The 21,110-nt window shown below is 37.2% G+C and overlaps 2 protein-coding genes across 2 annotated transcripts in view; both read right to left on the bottom strand.

The window, feature by feature from the left end:
• Positions 1-2,665: 2,665 nt before the first annotated feature.
• Positions 2,666-4,760, bottom strand: LOC137125858 (monocyte chemotactic protein 1B-like). The gene is made up of 3 exons (XM_067501980.1): positions 4,542-4,760; positions 3,488-3,605; positions 2,666-3,385 (listed from the first exon to the last, which is right to left on the bottom strand). The coding sequence occupies exons 1-3, from the start codon at positions 4,606-4,608 to the stop codon at positions 3,271-3,273; spliced, it is 300 nt and encodes a 99-aa protein (XP_067358081.1). The 5' UTR covers positions 4,609-4,760; the 3' UTR covers positions 2,666-3,270.
• A 345-nt stretch (positions 4,761-5,105) lies between these two features.
• Positions 5,106-21,110, bottom strand: part of smpd3 (sphingomyelin phosphodiesterase 3) — a 74,772-nt gene continuing 58,767 nt past the window's right edge. The window contains exons 8-10 of the mRNA XM_067501979.1: positions 20,702-20,765; positions 19,161-19,329; positions 5,106-16,826 (exon numbers count right to left, since the gene is read on the bottom strand). Of these exons, the coding sequence (XP_067358080.1) occupies positions 16,725-16,826; positions 19,161-19,329; positions 20,702-20,765 (335 nt within the window). The 3' untranslated portion in view covers positions 5,106-16,724. The remainder of the gene's footprint in view (positions 16,827-19,160; positions 19,330-20,701; positions 20,766-21,110) is intronic.

Raw genomic sequence — 21,110 nt, 5'->3', positions numbered from 1 at the left:
CTAAGTTTTGTTTCTCTAATGTTACAATAGAAACCAAGAACCATCAAACAACAGATCGCCATTTAGGCTCTTATATTGAAATTAATTATCGTAATTCTCGGTCTTCTACTGGCTCTGTATTAAGAACTTGATTAATCTGTAGGGACAATCAGGAATGTGATCGGCCTGGGATGTTGCGTGTGAGGCCTTCAAATGCTAGAGGGAAACGCGTGTTGCCTTAAAACACAGTGGTTTATAGCAAAACTGAACCAATAGGGCACCAACAACCATGGAATGACACTCGACCGTCTTACAAACGTATCCAATTGAGACAGCGTGATGTAACTGCTGTAATAGTCCCAAATCAATATGCCATAGCTCGATCTATTTATTACATTTATATAGTTATGGTGCAATAGCATGGTTCTTCTATATAACCAATGCTTTGCTGCTATATCACCCGAATATAAGCACTAGAGTGGTGGTTTAAAATGCAGGAGTTTTTAGTTGTTCTTATTCCTTTTTCAGTGCTTCTGATTTTCAGTTGTACTGTATGAAGTACATCAACATGATGTAAACAATGATCCACTGTGGTGACCCTGAACTCACTGGATAAGCCGAAAGGACAGAAACTATCGAATACACAGTGTCCAAAATCTGAAGGTACTTGTGGTCAGATCTCTAGTAGGCCCACTACACACACACTAAATAGTCCAGTATTGCACTCTAGTGGCAAAGACAGAAATATACATATTGTTGTTAGTTAAATATTGTTAGTATTAATAAAGTTAAATATTATTAGTTAATAACAATAATTTTAGAAAAACAAATCTTATCAAATGCATGCAAAAATTGATTTGTTGAACTTCAATGATATATAAATGCATATATTTTTAGTTTGCAAAGGTTTTAGACTGCCATCAAGTTTGCTTTTTTAGCAAGGTGGCCATACTTTTACAGTTTTTTACTTTTTTCTGGGTCTCTTTATTAAGATACAGTATTTTTTTTTAATACAAAGCAGCTTCTACAGGTAAAAGCTTTTAATGTGATTTCCATTTGCAGGGATACTGTCAAAGTTTTCCTAAGTCATCTCCTGTTGTATTGCACCATACTTTCTTCAACAATTTCTAGATTTCTTCTTCAGACTTAGACTCTTTTATGTCTATCTCTGTCCAGGTGATCCCATAATGCCTTTGTGATATTCAAATCCTGAGTCTGTGGAGGCCAGTCCAGGACTGTCAATGTTTTTTTGCACCTCTCTCTATCTCTTCTTCTCACATATTGTCATTGATTAGATACTAGTCTTTATTCCAACCTTTATAAGCTTTTGTACATTTCAGCCTTTCTCTAATGGTTTCTGCCACAATGGACATTTCTGATCAAACTTTTTCAGACTGTGAAAGGATCAACTTAGCATCCAGATAAAGCTGTCAGATCCTAAGCCAAGACTTCTAAAGAAGAAACTCAGAGAAACTTCTTATCAGATTTTAACAGTTTTCTTCATCTTCCACTCTTATTTTTGGCCCAACTCCAATCATTTGTGTGGATTTATGATTACGAGTGACCTCCTTCACACTACGCAAATAATTTTTACCCAGGTTTTATATAAAAATACTCATCAGTGCAGCTGAAAATGAAGCTTATGAGAACGGTGAGAATGAATCAGAACATGTAAATGCAAAAAAAAGTGATACCAAGCAAATAAAGAACACCAACATAATATGTAGTCATTTGAAAAAGTATATTTATTATTGACTAGTGCCACTTTAATGGCCTTTAACTTTGTTTTGAGGGTTTAAACCCAGTCTTACCAACTGGCTGATTGTCATGTATGTCTGTGTATGACAGAGGTCGGGGGAGCCCTGAAGTGGTTGTGTAGAAACAATCCTATGTTGAATATATACAAAATTTCTTTCACATGTATCTGTGGAAACCCTAAGTGTTCAGTTACTGCTGGATGATCAACAAGACACTAAAGAAAGTTAGAAATGTTCCACCACATTGAATTATGTCCATAAAATGAAATACATGACTGTTATCCTAAACTTTTTACAGTTACATTTTACTTCCATCACACACTGACTCAATGCATTAACCAAGCTCCTTCTTACCTTCACTTTTTCTAACATGTTTTTTAAATCATGTGTAAATATGTTGTACAGTATATTTTCTTGTACTATTCTATTAAAAAGACTGTTATGGCCATCAAAGCTGTTACGGACATCAAAGAAACAAAACTAATGGTGGCCTATGACTACAATACACTGAATGTGGGAAAACTGTATTTCTATCGAATTGAAACATTTCCACATTTTTATCATACTTATTATACTTACTTATCATACAAAAATCTACAAGGTCTAATGCATGTAAGTTTCCTTATTATTTCATTAAACAACAAGAAGAAAAGTCAAACTTGATAAAAATTCACACAGAACTCAAAAATGGACTGGACAAAATTATTGGCTCCTGTTCAAAATTGTAAGAAATAATTGCTGGTGTGGGCAATATAGTAATCACACTTGCATCCAGTTAAAATGGAGAAAAGTTGACTCAACCTTTGTGTTGTGAGCCACTAACACTGCGAGTATATAGTCTGCAGCATCTACTTTCCATGTCTCCATCATTTAATATTATTAGTAGTAACATGTGTGAAATGTAGACCCCTGGTAAGTAGAGAAAGAATCAGACAGTGAAGTTTGGATTTTGTCTTGCTTTAATCAGAGAGAATCACATCTGTATCATACAGTGTGGAGAAATACATTAATTGGTCAAAATGAGTTGAAACATGACTGATAAAAGAAGAACATATTTATACTTTTAAGTAAAAATCAAGGCAAAGAGCTCACAATGGATAATTGTTGAAATAGTTGTGTAGCTCATAGCTTATACACTACTGATGACACCACGTGGAGTTGTGAGGCATTGGTCTTTTACAGTCAAGTCAGGCTCAGAAACTCATTCAAAATTGCAGAACAGCAAGTAGGTCACAGTGTTGGCAGTCTCACTTTGAGTGTTATCTTAGGCAAAAATATTTCACTTGTTCCGTTTAATAAATTAAAAGTATTTATATCCACAAATTCTGAAAATCTAAAGACAAAAAAAGTTCTTCATACACTTTTACTTATATGTGGCATGGTGTGTAAGTAAATACTGTACAAGCAAGAGTATGTTTAACAACATAAGAATATTTGGTATATACTTTGTATATAGTTTGTGTATAGTTTGGCAGAGAGAGCAGTTGTTTAGCTTATGATTGTACCCCTGCAGATGGTATGGTAGGGACAGTGGTTAAATGTTGGAGGTCTCTCCTGGGAGGGTTTTGTTGTCCAGGTAGGTCATTACTTCCTTCACCCAAGCAGCTGAGGGTTTGACACACAGCTCACGACCGGCCTTTGTCTTCAGCCTGAGTACACATACACAAACACAAATACATGTTCATTGTATGTTCAGTGTTTTCATAAGATGCAGTGATGTTAGCAGTGTGTTTGTATGATTGTGTACTTACAGGACAGCAGATCTGTTGCAACGCTGGCTGGTCATGGTGTAGCCAACCAGTTTTTCTTTAGACACTGGGGTCTCATTGAATTTAAAGCAGCACTTCTTGGGGCCAGTGCCACGCAAAGCTGAAAGCAAACAGCCATAAGTGAACAACTCAGCCTCCAGAATAAGGGAAAACAAAAAAACACACACTCTCACACGTATACTCTCATCAATCCTCTCCTTGTTCCCTTTTTTGTTTCCTTTTTAATGTTCTATTGGCCTGGGTGACGTTAAATGTGACATCTGTTTTAGTCACTGCTCTGCTGTTTCGTTGTGCTATGGAAAGACTTGGACGTATTACTCTGTTTACGTTAGAGAGGAACAGCTTCAATTTAAGAATTCAAGCTAACACCAATTTTACATTTTAGGATTGATTTGATTTCACATACAAGCAAATGGGACCTTTAAATTCGTTTGTCAACCTTTGAGACTGGGTCCATGAATTTTATGGCCACTCAGAGGCTGCACATAGGCCACACATTTGACCTCTTGTTTTAACTTTGTTTTAACATTTTGGTCAACAACAGTAAAGTGTGGGCTAAACCACCAAAACAATGGGATGAAAGAATAAAAACTCAGCAGAGCTGAGCGGCCCTGCAGAGTCCATTCATTTGTGTGGATTTCTCATTCTAAGTGACCTCCTATACGTTATACACATTAATTTTTCGGACCTTTAATATAAAAATATTGATTAGTGCAGCTTTAAAGTCCTGATACAGGCTGCTGCTGCTGAATATGAGGCTGAATATGAATGAATCAGAGCATGTAAATGAAGAACACCTACATTATATACAGTTATTAAAAAAATGTGTTTTTATTTACTATTGACTAGTGCAGCTTTAATGGCCTGTAACTTTGTTTTAAGGGTTAAACTCATTTATGTCTGAGCATATTTCTCCCTTTGAAAATAATGTTTTTTCAGTTACTGCTGAACAATCAACCAGGCACTAAAGATAGCTACATCCTGATTCAACTTCCATCAAACACTGACTCAGTCCATTAACAAAGCCCCTTCTTACCTTCACTCAGAGCGACGACAGCCAGCATCAGCACAAACACAGACAGAGCGAGACGAGGAGCAGCCATTCTCAATCAAAGTTGTGTGTGTCTTCCTTTAACTGTTGAGCACAAGTGTCAGTTGACCTTTCTCAGCCTGTCCTCTCAGTTGGGTGCACCTTCACTGTTGCCTTCCACATTTATACAGCTCAGGAATGACGTGGGGAAGACCCAAAGTTCCATGATGGGGGACTTCTGATGTCTCATTTTTGTCATACAGAGGGGTTTTACCATTAGTAGGAGTTTCATGTGTGGGCTTTTCCTGTGTGTGTTTGTGTTTGTATGTCAATTTCACTTCCCTAAACAAATTGCCACTCTTTGTTGAGGCCTGTGATCAAGTCGAGAAATGAGGAAATACTTTCAAATGTATTTTTTCTTCAGTAGTTTACCTACAGCGCACAAAGCTACAGTCCTTTCTTATCTGTCTTACCTCCTACATGTTGTAGCTGCTTTCACATGAGGTACTTTTCATTTAGTCATATTTGACATTTTTTCTCTCTTTTGTTCACATTTGTTATTCCAGATCAAATCTGCATCAGCTCAAACAAACAAAGTGTTAGACCTTAACAATCAGAGAAATAACTGCAGTGACAAACTGAGCTTAGTAAACTGATTTAAACTGTGTGTGGAGACAGATTGCATTACAGTAGATGTTTCAAATCCCCTTACTATGTTAAAAGAGAGTATTAAATAAATTTTACTGCAAAATTCCAACTGTATTTTCCCACTAAAAAATCCAGTTAAAAAAAACATTATGTAACAATGGTGGAATAACTAATTTGATTAGTATTCAATGCAGCTATTGTTACAATGTTGTCTGGAGTAAAATCAGTTTAGATGCTCCTAATTTTTAAAAATAACAATAATTATTGATGCAGTCCTGAGAACAAGGTGTTGCAGTAATCCATGACACAAACACATGCATTAAAGTACCTGCATCTGCCTGAACTGATGGTTTTGTGATTATGGAGCAGTTTTGGTGATGTCTTAACTAATTACTGATTAGTGCAGCTTTGATTTCCCAACTTTGAGTGTGTGGGTGGCAGACTGATAACAGAATGTTTCATCATTGTAAAAGTACAATTGTAAAAGAACTATTAAACTCCAATGTGTGAAGAGGTCTTAATCTTCCTGGGGATGGATGAAAGGGCAACTTAGAAAACAGAAGACAGAGTCTGTCTCCTCTTCCTCTGTTGACACAAGGATTCTCCATGTGCACACATATGGTTTCTCTCAGGGTCTTTCTCATACATATTTATCATCTCTGTGGGAAACGTGTACATTGTTGTCTTCAAACGAGTGTCCTTTGTCCTTTAAATGTAGGTACACTGCTGATTCTGGTCTTGAGGTGTTACTTCTCTTGTGTTGAGACTGTTTGGTTTTTCCAGTCTAGAGCTCTGAAGATTCTTTCCTGCATTGGACTGCATACACTACATTGCTCTTCTTGTGTTTTTGTTTCCAGTTTTTTGGATGCCCCAGTCCCTCAGTGTGTTGTTTGGAGTAAAGTGAACAGGTATGTGGTATTTTCTGAAGTCGGCTGTCCATCTGTTGGATCTGGATGCCATCTTGTTTAAAGTCCAAAGGCCTTGAGAGCAAAATCATGAATGTTAGGTTAATTGGTTGAGTGTACCCTGCATCTCAACCAATAACAGCTGAGGTTATAAGCAGTTTGGATAATGACTGAATGGACGTTTTAACTGCTCATCCCTATGGCCACGTCATTCAGGGACTAACTTATGTTCATGTTAGACTCATAAATTAAAAAGTGACATTATTACTCATTAGTCTTTTCAAATTAATATTGTTAATTATTACTCCCTCTTATTATTCTAATTATTTAACTGAAGCAACGGGGATTAAGCCTAAATTATTTGTACATAAATGTTATATGCATTTTCACTATAATGTGTATTAACTCTGGTACATCTAAATGAGGCCTTGGTGTATAGTACGTCTGACTCATATTACTACTCTATGAATAAACCCTGCCAAAAAATATAATAATCCCATGAAAAAAAGTCATATGGGATTTTTTAAAATTTGAATACTGATTACTGATCCCCAGGGGATATTGTTGCTGCACAGAGATGATAGGGCTACAGAGTCTTGTCCACGGACATTAACATTTGACCAGTAGGCACTGAGAATCAAACCACCCACCCTAAGATTCATGGATGACTACTTTATCAACTGAACCACAACCACCCCAACACAATAAATCTCTCTTCAACTCCATCATAACACACTTTAAAGAATTTACTCACAATGACCCTACAGTGAATTACTTGAACAGTCAGTAACTTTGTTGCAGAGTGTGGAAAAAAGCCATCTTGATTTAGCACTAAATGTTGGCTGTGATAAAATTAGTTTTGTGAACTATTATGCAATAGTATTAGTTCCTTTTCCCATTTCGTTTTTTTTTTTGTGTGTGTGTGTGTCCTTACATAACACAAATTAAAGTTGTCCATGCTACTGGAGAGGACAGCCCTTTTTTTTAGAACTACAATAACCTCAAGTTAGTTTATGTTATGGTCATCTTAGTTCTGAAGACAGAAGCAAACTCATACAGAAAAAGATTAGTATGTCAAAAATGTTGGTTGAGTTGAATTGGAAACATTCACTACATTCACTACACTACAAGATTTGTTTCATGGCTGTTACTGGTTAAAATCATGATACGTTAATATGGAGGGAAGTCATTTTCCTGAAATATTGAAGAAAAAAGTAGCCTAGGAGTTGTTTTTTTTTTCAAATTAGAATCTTTAGAATTTAAAACAGCATTAACTGAGTTTTTTAGTTGATCAGATCTTGTGTTGCATTTTTACAAGAGTGAACAGGGTGTCCTTACAGGCTACGCTTCAACATTACCCCAGTAATTTCCCCTCTTATTGCTGCTTTAAGCCAAAAACAGCTGTTACGTTTCTGGTCCTCTGGCGAGGACCAATTCTCCACATAATTGATTAAAGAATCAAAAGAATTCAAAAGAAATCTAAGCAATCAAGGGAATTCCACGGAGATTGAAGTCTTTGACATGTTTTGAGTTAAATAATTTAGTGTTTATTATTTATAGCTGATCTGAGTTTAGTTTCAGTATAGGGGAATTTTTCACGCTTGCTAGATCGGCCCATGTAAAATCGGAGTGCTAGACTTCTCCCCTCTGTTGTAAAAAGCAGAAGGACTTGGTGAATGCTTCTTTCACTTCGTCAGATGTTGCCCTTTGAGTGAGACCAACACTTTCTTTGTTATATTTACAAATTATGTGCATACACTCTTCGACAGAAGAACACTTAAAGCTCACATAATGACACAAAGACACAAATAAGAGGAAAAACTCCTTTGTTTTTTTAAAAAGGCAGAAGAAAATATGCAGTTTGTTAGAGAAGCTTAGAAAGAGAAAAGCTATTGATCCCGTATAGCCACATTACAGAGACCAAACTAGATGAGCCATTCAAGACCCCCCGTCCATAGACAGAAATCATTAAAAAAACACACAAACAGATACAAATCAAAGCAAAATGAGGCCTTACATCTACTGAGACTACAAGCCTGAAGCACTGTTACCATACATACAGCTAAAGAAGCTCAGCTGTGTCCCAGCTAACTGTGGAACGATTCTGTCCTAAATTTGATGAATACAAAGGGGAAACATATTGGTTAATCAAAAATGTTACAGAACACTTAAAATACTGCAATTCATCAGCAACCCATTTGTAAGCTTGCTTTATATTATGGACACCAAAATAATGTATGATACAATATTTTGGGTTCTATGTTCACATCACACTCCACGAATAGTGGAGACAAGGAGCCCTGGTTCAGGTGTGTGACCTCCGCAGTAGGTGTTTTTAACAATTTGCTCATGGTGTTTACAGTGCAGAGGGTGTGTATGGTGAGTGTGGTTCACCACAGAGAGTCTTAGCATTAAGTCACAGGTGATGACTTGTTAATTTTCATTTCTTGATTGTCATCAGCAACAGTGTCACAAAGCAGAGGAGATTCAGTGAGTTCTGTGGACATGGTAATGCTCCCGTTTGTCTTAAATCGTTGTCATACAAAATACTATCAGTATCATGACCCAACCCAGAAATTATAGTTACTCTGCCATTCAGATTTATTTTAAATCTGGTATGGAATCTGCAAATAATGTGCATGTCTGAAATCACTCCTTCACTCATTCACTATTCGTTGTATACTACTTTACTACTCTATGTATACTAAGCAGTTTTCTAAATAATGGTAAAATTTCTCATCTCTTAAAGAGGCCAAATTGCATTGTGGGATTCTTAGTAGAATGTAGTGAAAGATTTGAGTGCGCTATATGGTGGTGGTATATAACTTTACACAATCAGTATTTGGTACCAAAACACAATAGCAAATAATAAACTATATAGTGAATACATAGTTATTTCAGACATACCCACTGACATTAGGCAAGTATAAAGTTACAAAAATACAAATTGGATAGCTAAATAAACAGCACTGTTCCTGTAATATTGCTTCCAGTGGCAGCAATGCAATGTCCTTATAGCAGTGTTTCCAAGTGAGGAAGAAATGCTGTTCTGTCTTGACATTAAAGCTGCACCAATTAATATTCTTATTTAGATGTTGTGTAAATGTCTGCTTGCAGGTCTCAACAGCTTTTTAGAGCATTCTGTCTTTCAGTGAATTGTTTGGTTCCCAACTTTGCTGTTCTGGTTCAGAGTTACTGTTGTCATAAGCAGCAGCAACAGTGAAGCGAAACTACTGTGCACTACCTGCCCAGCATCTGACAATAGACAAAGTTGGCTACCAACAAGCAACCACTAAGCATTCAGCAGGTAAAGAGTCTGATATTATTCATAGATGCTGATGAGACCAAAACAGACCTGCTCACAAGTGGCAAAAAAGTGATTAGTGCAGCTTTAATGTTACACTCTCACTTGTGTGTTGATAATCTAGACCTGCCTAACATATATTATTACACCTTAAAAGAAAATCAAGAAAATTGGCTGCCAATGTCTGTAATTTGAACTTTTGTGTGCCAATGACAGAAATGTCAGAAAGTTCCTGTATTCAGGCTAAGACTTACTATGAGCAACAACTCACATCAACACCCACACAAGCTAAATGTTGCCTTTACACTGTCACCTTTGACATTTGAATGTACCAATCAGCTTTCTTCTTCTTTTGAATTTGTTATTAAAAATCTGATGACCTTCACATTCCAATTTGAAAAAAAAAGTTGCGGTATCATTCTAAAGATGTAGCACAGTGTGTGTGTGTGTGTGTGTGTGTGTGTGTGCGCGTGTGTGTGCAGATGCTTGCAGTATTGAAAAGTAAAGCTTAAAAAATTAAGTTTGTAATTTCTTACCCCTGTACTTTCCCCTCTAACTACTACTCAGTTGCCCCAAAAGGAGGTTCTCCGGAAAACTGTGGCACCATTCTGTGACTATAGACCTATAGTGTATTTACATGACTATTTACCAAGTAGAAAAACTGATTCTAGTACTTAAAGATCACCCTAAACCAAGGTGTGGTGATTCACAAAGAGTCTGACACAGACTCAACTAAGAAAAATTAAAAAACAATAACTAAAAAACATGTTGACGCTTGAATTGGAAAAAAAAGAAAAAAAAAACCAGAACAGATACAAAACTTAGTAATAAGAAGAATATAATAATTAGAATAATGTGAGTCACAAAGAGACATAGAGCGTGTCAGAGCAGCCAGGTGACCTGTGGACTCATACTGTTAGTAAAAATGACAGTTGAACATATATATCAGAACAACCAGTATGTTTCCTGCAGTCACTCACACATACATACACTCACACAATGTCACAAGCTGTAAACGCATACTGTATTGTACATCCTGTGTTACTTTTCAGCACAGTGTGTTAAAAGAAACACAAATTGAAAAAGAAATATATATTTATATATATATATATATATATATATATAAAACACCATGAGCTGCCCAAAAGTCCACACACATGTGCGTTGAAGCTGACACTCTGAAAAGCTTCTCTCTAGAGCCAATAAACAGGTCAAAACTGTTGTAAACATTGTTCTCTGTGCAAACCATGGAAGTCAAACAGCATCTGAAACCCAAGACTGAAAGTCTAACCTGTGATGCATGTTTTAGGGGATAAACTGCATTTTGTTTTGCAGAACTTACTGTTGTTGTCCCATGTTGAGAAATGACAACATGAACACCATTGTGATCCAGTCCCTCTCAAAACCTGAGCATACTGTGTATAATGCCGAGTAATAGGGAGGCCATTATCCCCTAAACCAACTCCTCTTTTAATGCTAGAAGGATTTTTTTTAAAGGAATAACTCAAGTTTTCTTCTACAAATTAAAAGTTAATGAGTTCATGAGTAATACACATTTACTCACCTTACTTCAGGTTGGCCTTAATAACCTTATTCGTTCTGGTATAGAGAAACAGTGGGTGGGGTGGGGGGGGGGTTGTAAAGTATGAGCTCAGCCTGCTACTATGGTTCCAAAGGGTTACTTGCGTAACTTTAGTTTGTTTGACTAAATGGTGGTTTAAATCATTCAGATGTGACGGAGGTGGGACACAGCTCTACTGACAGCAGCAGCACAGCCCTGAAGAGACTAAGCTGAACTATGACAGAAAGAGAAAACAGATTCCACACAATTGTTGGGGAATCTGCACAACATGGTGCAAGAAAACCAAAATTCATCTTGGTATGACATAAACTTTCCAATCTCTATACGTGAGCTGTGTTCAGCTGTTAACAGTGTTTAAAAGTGTTGAACCTGTGTGGATCTCATGGTAGATTTCATTTGAACTTGTAGAAGTCGTAATTTAAGTGGAAGAGCCCTTGAAGTTGGATGTCTGACTCGGAAAGTTGGAAAAATTTGAATCCAATATGACTCCTTTGTTAGTAAACAGTAGTAAAACCTATGTTAATTTAGTTTTTTACAATTTCTATCTGATTTGTGTCTAAATAAAACATGAACTCATACACTTATTACTGTCCACTCAATAATTGAATGCTGTTTATTGTGAGGTAGAAATAGGACTATAGAACTATAGTTAAGCTCACAAGCCATTAATGTTAGAGTTAATGGAATTTACTCAAGTTAGTTCAAAGTCGGAAGTTGGAGTTTGGAGTTGAAGTCTAAATCTGAAGTCAGAGTTTAAAGTCTGAAGTCCAGGTTTAAAGTCTGGAGTCCGAATCCAAACTTGACACCACAAAAAAGCGGCTACAGTATTTAAAAACTCTGGTCTGGTGTGATGTCACAGTGAGGTCACATCGCCCAGTGAGAAAAGAAGACGTTACTGGAAACCTCACATTACAATAAATTAGCTGCTATGTCTTTGTATTTCCAACATCATATGCATCATTACTGCTGTTACTAATATTAAGATCATGTCATAGTGCAGTCAATACTTAGTAAGAAAAAGATGAGTGAGGCTTTATGAGACATCATCAATGCATATAATGAAATAAATTTAAAGTTACTTCTTAATTTATTTAACTTGTAGTACGCAAAAAAGGATTACTGTCACCAGAAAACATTTATTTGAGGCCTGACTTTTTTTAATTCTCACATTTGTTCATTTCTGTAAAAAAGAAATTTGTGTTTGAAGTCAGAATTCTAAGAAAACAAGTCAGAAGTCTGAGAAAAAAATGTATCTATAATCATGCCTTGAAATTATTATTTAAAATAGGAAGTGGGCATTGCCCCTTAAATCTATCCATTTTGGTGGGAAACCTACTTGTGAGGTTAACTACAGGTCTTAACTAGTCATATTCTTCCCTCAAAATGCATTTTCTGCTCTGCTATATCTCCTCTCTTGTTATCATGTATGTACCTTACATTTGTCATGAGTCCTTTCTGTAACTTGTCAATGGGCTCTATTAAGGAAAATAATACTCTGCCATAAATAATGGTTCAGAATTAAGCATTATATATTGAAATCATTTTTTTTTTAATATCGATCCAGTTTAGTGTTGTAGGAACTGATATGGTTTTGCCCACTCTCAGCATTTTCCTGAAAAAATTACATAAACAATTTGTAGATTGAGAAAAGAGACAGTTTTCAGTGGCAGCCCAATATTAGTGCCACAGATGCTGACTATACATGGTAAACATTATATATACTGCATTCCAACAGCTTTTTGCTTCAAATGTCCTGATTCAGAGCTGATGTGACACCAGCTGATTGTTTTTTTAATTTACGTTGCAACTACACAAAGACTCAGTTCACTCAGATTTTTTTAGAGTGGTGCATCTTGCCTTATATACAATCGTTGGCTGGGAAACTTTAGTGTTATGTTAAAGCCTTTTTCTACACTGACTTGCAGACAGCACACACACTGACTACAATACATTTCACTTTGTCCTGTCGTCTGTTTAAGTCATGTAGTTCCTGTTGGTTAGTGACAGATAACCTTAATAATGTTTTTGTCAATATTACCAGCAACACTGGGGATTAATCCGTTAGCAGAAACTGGCAGAGCCTGATCTGTGCAGCAGTGGAGCTGTTACAAGAGGCATGATGTAATGTTTGCTTTTGCATTACTAGAACTATTGACAGAGGTGAGGCTGATGCAAACTGACACTTGTCCTCTCATTTCGGATGAAAATGTAGACACCTTCTCTGTAGATTTTACCCAAAAGGCCTTGCTATGACATTAGACAGAGCTACTTTCTTTAGATAAAACCTCTTCCTTTCCTCTGTGAGAATCCTGAGGAGAAATATTAATGTTGGCATCACCGGCACTGCTATTTGATCTACTTCACTCAGGTTCCAGTATTTATTTATGAGCAGCTTTCACTTCAGTCAGTGACTGTTGCTTGTTCTCATTTTCAAATCATTTAAACCTGATAGTGTGAGACACTAACAGGAGAGGTGTGAGTAGCTTTGTAGAGACAGGGAGCAAACATGTACCAAGTAGTACATTATTTACCATTGCTGTAAAGGTGTGGGTCAATTTCTGTATTAAATGTACTACATTTGCAAAAATCATTTAAAATTTGTGCACTTTCTACAGTCGCAGAGTTAAATTCAGGCCCTGAAAAATAGGCATAAATTATAATAAAGAATTATTACATAATTTATGAAATACAATTATTTATCTTATAGATATTGTCAGGACTTGCTGCAGCTGTTAGAAAAAAATGAACAACCCAAAATATGGTGCTGAATGGGGGGGTGAGGGGAACAGATCTTAACAAGGGGTTACATTGGCCTCCACTGTTCCCCCCCCTAAAATGGTCCTTGGCCAGCTCAAACTTCCAACTTCCGAGGTAAATGAAATGCACCATGACCTAAGATTAATTTAAGTAGCCTATCACTCAATTTTGCTTTGGATCACAGTGTGTCTAAAGTTGATGCAGGACAGTTTTACTATTCCTACTTCCTTAAATGTTACACCGATGTAATACTGGTCTGTTCAAAGTTTCAGTACCTGCTTGACACCATGGTCTACGTATGTGGCTTTGATACAAATTAGGCGTTAAATGTTAATAAGCATGCTATGCTATAATAGCATCATTTGGAGTTAAATGTTATTTCCCAAATGCAGTAATTTCTGAAGTGTTAAGCATCCTCCTGCACAGTATATTTTTGTCCAACCAGCATCCGTATTCAATACTGTAATATATCAAAGTGAGAGGATCTGAGTACTAAAGGTGTGTTCAAACTGAATATTGCAATTTTGCAATATTTGGGTAAATTTAACAAAAGACAAGGTTTTTACCTAAAGCTAGTTTTAATAGAAGTGTGTTCCATTGTAATGTGTTAAGTTACTACCAAAGGCTTTTGTGGCCCACACTTATTGAACAACACTAGCAGCAGTGCAGAGAGATTAGCTTGTAAAAGCTGAGTCAATCAGTCAGAATTTAGAGTTATTTCAGCTTGACTGCTGAGTTTTGGAATATTTCTTATTTTCACAATGGCAAATACCTTAAGCTATGCGTAGGATGTGGCATATTGTAGCAGAGCAGGGAAAATAAAGGGTGGTTAGAGCAGAATGGATCGTGAGCCCCATAAAGGATTATTTTTTTCCCATTCAGAGAAGGTATATAACGCTTGACTGGTAAGTGTTGAAGCTTCCTGTTTGTTGTAATGTCATTGTCAAGATTAATAAAGAATAATAAATTAATAAATGAAGGACTTGGGGACTGAAAGTATGGTGGAGTGGAGCAGGGAGAGATAGTGCTGGGTGAAGTGAATTGATCAAAAATAAGCTCAAGTGCTTTTTGTGCAATTTCGCAGCGTTTTTCTTTGTGCTTTCAGTCTGAGCACACCTTAAGTTGTGTTAGTATTACACTACTACATTTGTGTAGTTGCTGTACTGGGTATTCTTTCTGTGAATTTGCGGATTTTTAAATTTGCCTGTTTTTCACTAGGACAGTTTAGAACTTTATAAAACACATTTAGATACTGTATATACTTGGCATGTGGTACAGGGTGTGTTCAACCTGTAGGTCTTTAAATTGATTCTGCATTGTGAGGTTTTGCAGTTGCTTGTCAATATGGCTGTCATCATGGTGATCCATGGTGAACGTGCTGTGCTCAACCTAAGAACCTGGCCTATATGCTGTATGTTAGCTATTTCTCCAATCAGATGTGCTTACAATACAGTGACATTAGCCAGATAGCTACAGGGATTTGATAGCTGTTAGCAACTAATCTCACAGTGACGGCCACGTTACAAGTTGTCATTTGACATTTTGTGAGCCGTGAGAAGGTGTGTTTCAATACCTGAAAGTACATGATGTGTGTAAATTCTCGCTATGTTTCTGTGTGTGTCAGCTGTCATCAGCAGGGTGGAGTCTCACATGCACAAACATCACACTGACATACAATTAAGTGTGTGTTTCAGGGTAAAATGCTTCTTCGGCATCCAGGTTCAAGCAAGCAAGCGCATCAAGAGGCTATAATGCTGTAAACTGATACCGTTTCCCATCATGCATCAGCAATGTGTCAGTTCCCACTATAACACCAAATCATTTCCTTGGAAATCATGCTATAAGCATTGCATTGCATCAAACTACTTTTTTCCTTTTCCCGTCCCTTTATATAATACCTCTTTGAGAAACATACAATATAGTATTAAACAGGCATTAAACTTACTATAAAAGGTGGTGTGGCAATAAACAATAGAAACTGTAATTTTTTTTTCCTTTCAGAAGACTAGTTTCGTTTTTTTAGAAAAAAAGACACTTTTTGAGGTTCCTGGGACTGACATGGGAGTAGTAAGGTAAATGACTGACAGTTGAACTGACCAATAACCTTTCAGGAAGGGGCACAACACAAGGACACAGACGGTCAGTGTAATGGCCAGTCAGCAGCTGTACGCTTCACTCACATTTCCTAAATCATGTTTTTTCCTTTGTCCCTGAAAGTTGTATCATTAAAAAAAAAACATACTTATTCTACAGCTAAAACAGATCCAACAGAAGGAGTGTGTAAATTGGCTACATGAATCGTAAATGGTCTTCACTTATATAGCGCTTGTCTACCTATTGGTACTCAAAGCGCTTTATACTGCTTCTCGTTTACCCATTCTCACTCACAGTCACACACCAATGCTGCTATGCAGCTGGCCAACACTCACCAGGAGCAACTAAGTTAGGATTCAGTGTCTTGCTCAAGGACACTTCGACATGTGACCAGAGGAGCCGAGGATCAAACCAACAACCGTGGGATTGGTGGACGACCACTGTACTTCCTGCGCCATGGTCACAGTTGAAACAATTGACTGTAAAGAAAACCATCTGAATTCAGTTCAATAAAGAGAGTCAGAGGCAAAGAGCAGAGAGGCCAGGCAATATTCCATGGTCACAAGGTCGGTCACTTGTGTCTGTGTTTAGTAACGTATTAAGTGTGTGTTTGTGTCAGTGGTTTACCCAAAAAGACGATTATCTTTCTGGCTTTCTAAACTGATCCTTCTGCTTATCTCTCTCCTTCAGAGTCACCTCTGCTGTACTCTCCTCTCCCTCCTTTATATCCATCCTTCCCGTAAGCGCCTTCTCTATTGAGTTACCCATCCTTGTCTATGTCCCTTCTGTCCTGTTGCAAAACTGCATTTAGTCTCTCTCAAGCAGTTCCATATCTTCCTGCTTGTCTGTCGTCCCTTAATGGCAGTATTAAAAACAGAAAAAAACGTCAGGTGGTCAATTTAAGGCTCCTCTTCACCAGTGGAAACAGCCAATCGCATAGCCACAGAGAGGTGGTCGGTAAGGCTGGCCAACTGGGTGACGAAGCTGAACTCCTCGATTTCCTGTTGGGGCACAGGTAAAAACCATTGTCACTAAATGATCGCGGCGTACACCACGCTTACATGTGAGTAGTGTGTAAAACAGCATGCAATGGATTTATCAGAAATGTCTAATTGAAAACTAGGGTTGGTAACACAGCACAGTTTAAGGGGGGAAAACCCCCCAAAAATAGCATAAAAATAACTGAAATAAACTGGAACACATTTCACACATCACAATCTGCACCTGGAAACCTAATGCCACTGCTCAGTACTATCTCATTTATGGATTGAAGTAGCCTGTCACCACTCTGTGTCTGTGGCCATGACCATACTGCATCTGTTTTTCTTTTGAATGATTTGTCATCGTTAGGTATTTCACAATTAGTCAGAGGAAAATCCTATTGTCATATACATTTTAAGACATTTTATGTCAATTTTGTGTACATGTTTTGACATTTTGTCTTTAGTTGTGGACATTTGTGTCTGTTTTCAGTCATTTATGCCTATTTTTGAATGGTTGTACCTGTATTTTGACATTTTTTGCCCACTCTTGGGCCCCTGGGCCCGTCCCCAGCAGGCCCATTCAGTATTCAATGTATTTTGGCCATTAATTTCCCTTTCGCTGTCTTTTTTTCCAGTTTTGGTGGGTTTGTTAATGATGTCCAATATTCAATTATAAATAATGTTGGGCAAAAAACAATTGCAATTGCAACTAAACAGTTGAAGGATTATTATTTATATCTAAATTGTCACGATCCACGGTATATCTAATTTCTGTTTATACCCAAAATGGAAAACTTTTTAAAAATATAGTAAAACAATTGTTTTAAACTATATCTTCTTAAGAGAAGTTAAAATCATACTGTACAGTGTACAGTGATAAAGGAAATGTTGTTGCATGGAAGTCGTTTGTTGAAAAAGATAAAGGGTTTTCCCTAGTCGCTGTGTGCTGTTGCACAAACATTCCTCTTCGTTGGAACAAAGGGGACTTGTCCAAGCTTAAAGGAACAGCCCCAGACCTTAGGGGACAACCGTATAGACACACTTTTAGCTCTATAGTGTGGGAACTTGATTAATTGGTGTATTTATTGCTAACTTATTTTTGATAGCTTTAAAGATGTATATGTGTGTGTGTGTGTGTGTGTGTGTGTGTGTGTGTGTGTATGTCTGTGTGTGTGTGTTTGTATTTTTTTTTTGTGGTTTCTGATTTTGCCCACATACACAGAAACAACATGGGTGAAGAACAATAATAAACTGTATTTGGCTTGACAGTCAGTGCCAAGTGAAAGGATGCTACAGTTGCTACATTCTGGCACAAGGTGGCATCAGGTGGATATGGTTTGTGAAACACACACACACACACACACACACACACACACACACACACACACACACACACACACAGAAAGGGAGAGATGTTCTATGTGATGTGGTGTTCTAATCCTTCCCATCCCTCACACAGACAGACAGTCGTGACAGTACTGCTCCATTCTTTTCCTTTCTAGTTGGTGTCATTGTTTTCCTCTTGAGCTTTTACGTCTTTAAATCTTTTTCTTAATCCTTTTAACAAGTCAAACACTCTCCTGTGGTATGGGATTATTTCACTGGCTTCTAGTGACATTTTACATGGGGTTTAGATGGCTAACGGAAAGCACTTGACAAGTGTCTTGTTTGCTAGGGAAATAACCAGAGCAGAATAAGGCAGATTATCTGCTGAATTACTAATAAATGCAACACAATACAACAAAAAGTTCCTACACAACAATTCTGGGAATGGAAACAACATTTCACCCTGTAAGATACGTAAGAGCATTCTATTTATTTTGTATCTTTTTTGTGTGCTTTTCCTGTGAACTGAAGAATGAGTTACTTCTTTGGAAAAAAAAACTTTTCAGATGTAGAGACAACTACTGTATGCTAAGTACTGTTCACTACTGGACATTGTTAATTTAACAAACCATATTTCCAGAAAATTTTACACTGTTTAAAATGTAAATAATTATAGAATGCAATAATTTGCAAATCATGTGTAGAATAATTTTAAATATAAATGGGACAAAGATGATATATCAAATGTTAAATGTAAGAAAATGGGATTTGAACATATGAAGTATTCACAAGCCAAAAAGCTTGAGAAGCACTTGTTTAGAACACAAATGGAATGTTGGCTTGCAAAAATGCTCATTTTCTTGTACTTAAATGTAACATTTTAGGGGTTGGATACAATATTTCTCAATGCCATTTTTGGTTTTAGTCTTTCTACGTTGTTTCTACAGGCTAAAAATAGGAACAATATTGATTATTGCCAGCTTCACCCAATAAAAGCTTTTCCCACAATCCTCTACTAAACCGTACCAGTTTCCAGTCCTGCTGCAGACCCTCATCGCTGTACAGGATGTAGTCAATCCGACGCCCATTGCCCTTCAACGGGATCTTCCTTCCCTTCTGACTGCTGGCGGGACACTGGTTCTTACTGGGAGGAAATACCAGGTACTCCTTCCTCCCCTCCTCGTTCTCCATCACCCTGAAATATACAAGTGTGTATAAGAGTGTAGTAATGTTTTCTGTAAAGCCTTAACCTGCTATTGTATTTTTAATCAGAAGACTACTTTTGACAGTCCATCAGTATTTCTTGAAAAATACTGTGAGATTGTAATTTAACATGATGCCTACACGGTTGGTTTTGGCAGAATGCAGCTTCTGCAATGCGTGTATACGCAAGCCTACACTGGAACAGAAAGATGCAGCTCCTGACTGACAAACAATTAAGTTTGTCACTGTCAGTAAGCAGTGACTGTTGTATCTCTATAATCCTTGAACAAAGATATTTCTATAGAGTGGATATTTTAAAAGACCGATCAGCCACAACATTAAAAGCACATACTGACTTCAGACAGGAGCTTGTTAAACTCTTCCCATGCTGATGCCTGTCCATCGTATGTGTATATCTCTATTTGGTAAAATTGTTCTCCTGAGTGAAAAAAAATTTGTTTACGCTACTCAAAAAAAGTCGGGGATATTCAACTGTCGGTTGAAATTTATGGAAAATGTAAAAAGTTCATGCTGCAGTGATATTGCATCATGAAAGTAGGGCATTTAAGTAGAAGAATGCAATGGCAATTCCTTCATCTCAAACTATTTATTGAAACAAGAGCTAACAATAGTGGTGTGTATACCACAACAAGAAATGTCTCAATAACTTGTCAATTATTAGGTGTCATCTTGGTATGATGCCAAAATCTGAACAGCATGATGAAAAGGAGTGTTTAAATACAAATTATCATTGAGCCAGAACATTTTGTAGTCAATTGTTTGACATGTGCATTCAAAAGTTTAAAAAAGGTCAAATTAATTTCACCTGTAAAGGTTATAGTGCATTTTAGGTGCATTCTGAAATTTCACTTTAACGTTTTTGTGAGTAGTAGATAGCCTCAGACATGCACTGGAATTCAGACATTTTCCAGACTTTTTGTGGGGTGGGTGTATTTGTGAATGCAAACACCCAAGTATATTGGCCCTGACATTACCCGGATTTTACCCAGCCAGCTCCCTAATGCAAAGTCTGGATTAACTCCACCCGAGCTAATTTGTGAATAGAGGAGGTAATACTCCGGAAGATTGACCGTGAGTGAGTGGGCGTGGTGATGATGTTCATTTCCTGCAAATGCCATGAAACGGGGCAAATAGAAACACCCGAAAGTGAAGAACTCATTTATTTGTGCATTATGTTCTGCCCCCCGCTCGAAGTGCCAAAGCACCACCCCTTACCCAAATACCCAGAGTATGTTGGCTTCATGTCTGAAAGGGAGACTCCGGACAATGTCAGGACATGATCATCCAGACATTCTCTAGAGTTCATGTCTGAAAGGGGCTTATGTTTGGTGTGTGCGACTTACTTTTGTAAACTTTCAGGTGAGCTAACCTCCTCATCATAGAGACCACTGGGGTCCAGTAGAGTACCTGTTGAATAATATAATAAAATGCATCACAAGACAGACTCGAGACTACGAAGGATAAGATCTTATTTTAGGATTTGTGGGATAACAAAGCAGTAAAAGTGTTTGCTGATAAGGGCATGTACGGGTTACACCACTTTTTCCCCTACATTTCTCCAATACCTATTAGGTATAAGAAGCTTCACAATGGCTGGTTTCTTTACTTGTTGGTTTGCATGCAAGCATCTTCCACTGTAAACATACACCAAATCCTTTGTTGCCTTAAACTACTCAATTATGATTTGTATTTGTCATTATCACCCCAGCAACAATGAATTTTATTTGCAAGAAAAAAAAAATTAAATAAAAA

The sequence above is a fragment of the Channa argus genome, chromosome 4 (assembly GCF_033026475.1).
Source record: "Channa argus isolate prfri chromosome 4, Channa argus male v1.0, whole genome shotgun sequence".
Lineage (NCBI taxonomy): Eukaryota > Metazoa > Chordata > Actinopteri > Anabantiformes > Channidae > Channa > Channa argus.
The sequence above is the reverse complement of the archived record's forward strand: the minus strand, read 5'-3'. Positions and strand labels throughout refer to the sequence as shown.